At 44.3% G+C, this 6,071-nt stretch overlaps 1 protein-coding gene across 1 annotated transcript; it reads left to right on the top strand.

Moving 5' to 3' along the window:
* The first annotated feature begins 448 nt into the window (after positions 1 to 448).
* Positions 449 to 3,178, top strand: LOC143396389 (beta-defensin 13-like). The gene is made up of 2 exons (XM_076852246.2): positions 449 to 506; positions 3,036 to 3,178. The coding sequence occupies exons 1-2, from the start codon at positions 449 to 451 to the stop codon at positions 3,176 to 3,178; spliced, it is 201 nt and encodes a 66-aa protein (XP_076708361.2).
* The last annotated feature ends 2,893 nt before the right edge of the window (positions 3,179 to 6,071 follow it).

The raw sequence follows: 6,071 nt of genomic DNA on the forward strand, positions 1-6,071 counted from the left end.
AGATATGGAGGTGAACCCCACATTTCTTCACTGGATACATGCTAATAATTGTAATAAAGTTAACATGTAAAAAATAAGAAAAGTAAGTCATATGTAGACTCTTAAAATGAGAAGAAAATGAGTTGGGTCTTATGGAATAACTGGTGGTCCTCCAGATGGGGGTTGAAGGAAATGTGGGAGAAGTCTAGACAGAGTCACAGAATAGAGTATTCCAGACAAGGTTCCTTCTTACACTCTCATAATGTGACTAGGCAAAGTCTGACCTGTCCTCCCACACGCTACTCACTGGAGCATGAAAACAGTGTGTTCCTAATGAGCATTTTAGACCAAGGCTGACTTAAAGCCAGTTCAGAGCAGTAGAGTGAATCTTTGCCAACTTCCCTTGACTGAAGAGCTGGACTCCAGCGACTGCACCTCCCTCTTCATCTCTCCACAGGTGTCTGAAGCCATGAGAACATTTTCCTTAATTTTTGCTGGCCTCATTCTTGTTGCTCAAATTTTCCCAGGTAAGAGGGAAGTGCTTAGAGAGGCAGAATTGGCAACTGGTTCAGGATCTGTCTTTGGAGAAGAAAGGTCTGCTTTTTACAAAAGTGCCTCATTCATTCTTGTGTCCTATAAAGGTCCCAGGCCAAACTAGTCCCTGGGATTCTGTCCTGTGCTCAGAAATAGAGCCAAGGGACCCACTGACCCAGATCGTCTCCCACCAGGAGTTATCTCATTTGTTTCCCTAAAACCTTTAACAAGGGGTTTGGGCTTCTTTTTACTTTTACATCTCTTTCCGAGTTTGTAGCCTTCAACTGATCCTCAGCACAGGCCACAGTGATTGCTTAATATAAGAGGAAGTCCCAGAGGTACCCTCCAAACACATTGTTAATTCAGGAAAATAAAGCCTTTGTAGTCTAAGCTAAGTTAATAGCTTGTAGCTGGCAGTTTTCTGTGTTTCCTTAGTTGGCCCAATTCTCCTGTCCTTAGATTATTTCAGACATTCTTTCAGTCTCACATAGTGATTAAAAATGTATCATTAAATCCACAAACATCTTGATTCACTTGCTCTTGAGCCTTCGGTTCTTCTAAAGGATCGTTCTTGAAAGCAGGTAGGGTGAGACCAAAGGGCAGCCAGGAGCAACGTCCTCATGCCAGGTTCTCACTTGCAGAATCAGCCCCTTAGTTTCTGCTCCCAGCCTCTCTCCACAGATGTCAGAAGGTGGATTCCAGCCAGGAAAATACGTTTTAAACTGTTCTCTCCACCCACAACCAGGACTCCACATTAGTCACGTCAGTATGTAGAAGGAGATTCTTAAGAGCTTGCTATCTCCAGAGCTGAGCCCGGGCGTGCTTGAATCCCAACAACAAGCACAACGGGGGCCCAAATTATGACTCTACGACCACAACAACTGTGAAGAGTCTCAGAGATGAGCATGCATCTAATGGTCAGATAAGGGGACAGAGATCAGGAGTTTCAGCTCCTCAAGGTTAAACCACCATTTCAATCCCCATCAGCTGTTTGAATTCTGTACTTCAGTTTCCTCTCTATAAGTGGAAGTGATAATAGGATTTCTTTTAATATTAAGGAATTTGCTACATTGATTACAGGATGACTTGTTATAATAAGGAAACTTAAAAATAGAGTGACTAACAAAACATGGAAATCTGTCTTATTTTTATACAAAAGTCCAAAAAGCCCAAAAATTCAACTAGGTTGGGCTGGAGGCTCTCCATCAAGTTATGCTGAGATTAGGCTGAAGTTCAACCTCGACATCCTAACCATGCCACTGTTTGATCAAGTTCAAAAGACGCTCTAAAAGGCGAGCATGAACTCTCAGTAGAGACATCGAGGGACAAGTTTAAACAGGGGCAGTGCTTGTCATTCCCCTCCTCCTTCTTTGGGCCCAACTTAATAACATGGCCATATTGACAAATGAAGCTCTAAGCTGACGTTCTAAGCTCAGTATCTCAGTGTCCAGCAAAACCCAAAGATTCTGTTACTGAACACCTGACTGGGAAGGTGACTGCTTGGGGACAATCTCTATATTCACTTAACTGCTTGAACAGGGCCAGGAACACACCCTGTGCTGTTACAGCTGGCAATTACTATTGCTTTATTGTCCCTATTGTTACTTTTTCTTATTCTCTGCCCCAATTCAGGGTTTGAACACCTCATACATATGTCATGTTAATCGTCTGTTCAGATGTTTGTATCCTCAGTTGCACATTGAACTATTTAAAATAGTCCACTTTGAGCAGATTGACATTGGTCTCAACCCTAACTTGGGCACTACCAACATGGTCATATTTTATGTACATTGTGGTTAATATGTAACCTTTCCCCTTGATTTACTCTTTCTAAGAATCAGCATTACTTTCGAGAGTAACTGCCAATTCATTCAACCTTTCTCCTGAGTGTTCATATTCCCATTTTTAAAAAAATCATTCAAAAATAAATTGTATTCTTTTCTACTAAATTCCTATTTTGGATGAACTCTTTTGCCTATCCTCTCTAAATATGGGTGCCAGAATTAACTGCAAGTTTCTAGTCCTGTTCTTTGCAGGACAGAGTGAGAAAGACTAGCACCATGTTTCTTTTATCTTTAAAGCTATGAAACTGTAAGATCACATGACAAGGCACATTAGGGTCTATCAGTAAGCTGCTGATTCTGCAAATAGTACAGTCTGCCTTTCCCCCTGTATCAGACACTATTAATTGGAGATATTAAAATAACTTGTTGGGAATAATTGTTTATTGGAATTAGAAAAAAAAAGACTTTTTGTTTCTGGGTAAGCTATGCATAATCTTGGCAGAGGGAACATTTTTTGTCCTTCCTAATTGAATATCTAATAAGGACATTGCATGTACTGCCCCAGGGCTCTGAGCTCAGGCATGGGTGTTCAGGTAACAGCCAATTTTTCAAACTTTAGATTCATACTCTATCTCTAGGAGACTTTGTAATCAAGAATTCTGAATTTGGCTTAGTGACAATTTTTCCTTCCAGTCAATAAGTATAGATAATTGAAGACTAACTGCTTTCTTCACTTAGCTGGGGGAGCATTTCGTAGAAGAAAACTCTGTGCAAAACTGAACGGTCGCTGTGAAGCGGAATGCCTTTCCTTTGAAGTAAAGATTGGGGGCTGTAGAGCTGAATTAACACCTCTTTGCTGCAAAAAGAAACAGAAACATTAAAAGCTAAGCACCAGCTACAAAAATTAAAAAGGGGAAGATACACTGGAAGGAGCTGTGATATCAGTGTGAGCAAACCTCTTGGGATCTTCTCTTTGACCTCCGAGATTTGGATAATCTGGAGTTCTGTCAGTCAACCCCAGGGCCGAACACGCCCCAGGCACACTGTGGACTGATCCCAAAGACAGAACTTGGAAGACTCAACAGAGGAGGTCTGGACACTTTATCCCTCACTTCCTCCTTAGTGGCTGCGTGCCAGGATACAAGGGAGGGCAGCACCATGCCTAGAGCCGGGGATACATAGATAGGAACTGCAGTTGCTTTGGGACTGGTCAGCTTTCCCACTCCTCTAACTCTCCTCCCTGAAGAGTGACAGTGGGACTGCACAGCTAGTACCCCTACACTATGGTTGCTACCCAAGGACCTGTCTCCTAGGTTGCTTGTCTCTGAAAGTTGCCAGGAATTGACCCTCACTTGTCCCCCTGGACCATGCAAACACAGAGGTGATTATAAAGGGGCCTGCCAGCACTCCCTGTGCCTCTCTCCACTGGCTCAGAACAGAGTGAAGAGGCCGTGAGGTTCAGCTCCTCACCTCTCCCTGGAGAGGGTCAGACTGCACACCTAATGTCCCAACTCTGCCAGCTACTGGCCAAGTGTCTGGCTTCTATCTATCCTGTACCTGGGACAGGCAATCATTAGTTCTCTGGGATCTTGGATGGGTATGTGGGTGCTTCTGGTGGCTTCTTCCCCCAGCTTGCTCCAGCAATAAAACCAAGACTGTGGCTTCTTTCTGGGTGGAGTTAGACCAAATGTCTCGTGCTCCAGCTTTTCCAGCTACTGCCTGGAGCCCTGGCTTCTAACCCAACTGTCTCTGGGAGTTAATGGGCCTGGCAGTCACGAGTCCTCTGTGAGCTGAATGGGGGGGGGCAATCATCTCACTTCTTCCCTGTACTCACACTTTTAATAAAAACCAAGCCTCCATGTTCTCCTAAGGAGGTGGACCACCCATCTAGCCCCTCAACTTTCCTGGTTGCTACTTGAGAGATGGGCCTCAACCCACTTGTCCCTGAGTTCTGATGTAGTGTCCCCCTGGAATTCACTAGGTCCACGGGGACACTACAGCAAAGTTCAAAAGAGCACCCATCCTGACAGGTCTGCAGGAGGTTGCATTACTCCTCTCCTTGGCTCTGGGCACCGCAAGGGGGCGATTAACTTCAGCTGCCAGCTTCCCCTGAGCAGAGAGGAAACTTGGCCCTCACCCAGTACCCCAATTTTTTCAACTGCTACTTAATGAACAAGTTCCCCTATGGGCAGGAGGGTCTTGTGTGCAGCCAGAAAGCAAGAGAGCAGGGAGGGATCAGGTTATTCTTTTATAACAACCTGGCTCACAGGAACTCACTCTGTCCCATAAACTCCATCCATCCTTCCCAAGGGTGGTCCCTTATGACCGCATCATCTCTTAATGGCCCCTCCACAGCAGTACCATTATATTGTGGGCCAGATATCCAGCATGGGAACTTTGAGGGAGGTACTCAAAGGAGTTTCAAACTATAGGAGATGGCAGCAACTGGGGGTGTGACAGTTTTGAAAGCCCCAGCAAACTCTCCTCAGGAAAATGAGACTGAGAAGACCACAGGGTAAGAATTGCCGCAGTCTGGCTGGGCACAAAATAACCGAGCTGCCACACAGCCTTGTATGTTCAGAACAGGAACTCCTTTATTCTCTGCACTCTGGCGAACACCACGCTCGCAGCCTTCTCTAGGAACACACCACACCCCAACGGGAATCCATCCTCTGAAAATGGCTCCTCCGGCACTTCCCCAACCAATGGGAACTCTCCGGGAATCCCCTGGAGAACTCCAAAGTAGCAGGCCAAGGCGGACAGCAGGGGTCTAATATGCAATTGAATACACAGCTTAACATTACCATCATCATCTCAATGGATTGCTGGCATCACCTCTCAACCACTCTGTTCTGGCAAAAATGCCAGGCATCATTCTGACTCAGCTATGGCTCTCAGCATCTCCCCCCTTCTGTTTAATTAAACACCAAACATGTGGCTTAGGGACCGTGCCTGTTAGGCTGTCCAATACTACATATAGCCCTTACCCGACATTGGATGAGATGACCTCAAGGCGTCAGCCTCCTGTCTTAGGTTGGTACCACTGCAATTGGATCTTACCTGTCACTGACTACTGGTCCAGCATACAGCCATACTTGTGGATAGGCCTATGCACCAGTGGGGGGGTGAGGTTCTTTGCTCACCTCTGTTGGCCCCCCAAATTTTAGACCATCACTAGCAGAAGGGAGGAGGATACAGAAATGCCAAGCTACTAAGCCAATTGATGGCTCCTTTGGAAAAATTGTACCACCGGTGACACCATTAGCAAAGATACTCCAGTATTATCACTATTTGCTGCACCAACAGATAGTTCACACTGTATACAAGTGATACATACTCCAGGCAAGTTGTGCAAGCAGTTCAAAGCGGAGGAATCTATCAATATGTCCATTTCCTCCCACTGTAAGTTGACTCCTTGATTGAGCATTACTTGTTGAGTTATTATTCATTGATACATCAGTTTATACAGTTTACTGTGATAGCTATCGAAGAAGCTGTAGTTTGGTTTTATCTTTGTCTTCACTGGCACTGGGATGAAGATAGGAATTCTGGCAATGATGGCTAAAAAAATAATATGTAACATTCCAACAGGTACTAAGAAAACAATTTTCTGAACAATTTACATTATCCTGAACAGAATTATTAAATATAATGAAAAGGAAAGATGAAAGTAAACAAACAGATCTGTTAACCTCCTTATTTGTTCACATATTAAAACAATCCTCAATAGCTGTTTACCCAACTTAAATTAATCCATTTAAATCACATGAATAA

Source organism: Callospermophilus lateralis, chromosome 4 (assembly GCF_048772815.1).
Source record: "Callospermophilus lateralis isolate mCalLat2 chromosome 4, mCalLat2.hap1, whole genome shotgun sequence".
Classification (NCBI taxonomy): domain Eukaryota; kingdom Metazoa; phylum Chordata; class Mammalia; order Rodentia; family Sciuridae; genus Callospermophilus; species Callospermophilus lateralis.

Bases quoted from the DNA above. Each gene is read 5' to 3' on its own strand.
- LOC143396389 (XM_076852246.2), top strand. From the start codon at position 449: ATGAGAACATTTTCCTTAATTTTTGCTGGCCTCATTCTTGTTGCTCAA. The intron at 507-3,035 runs GTAAGAGGGAAG...TTCTTCACTTAG, and splicing joins TGTTGCTCAAATTTTCCCAG to CTGGGGGAGCATTTCGTAGA.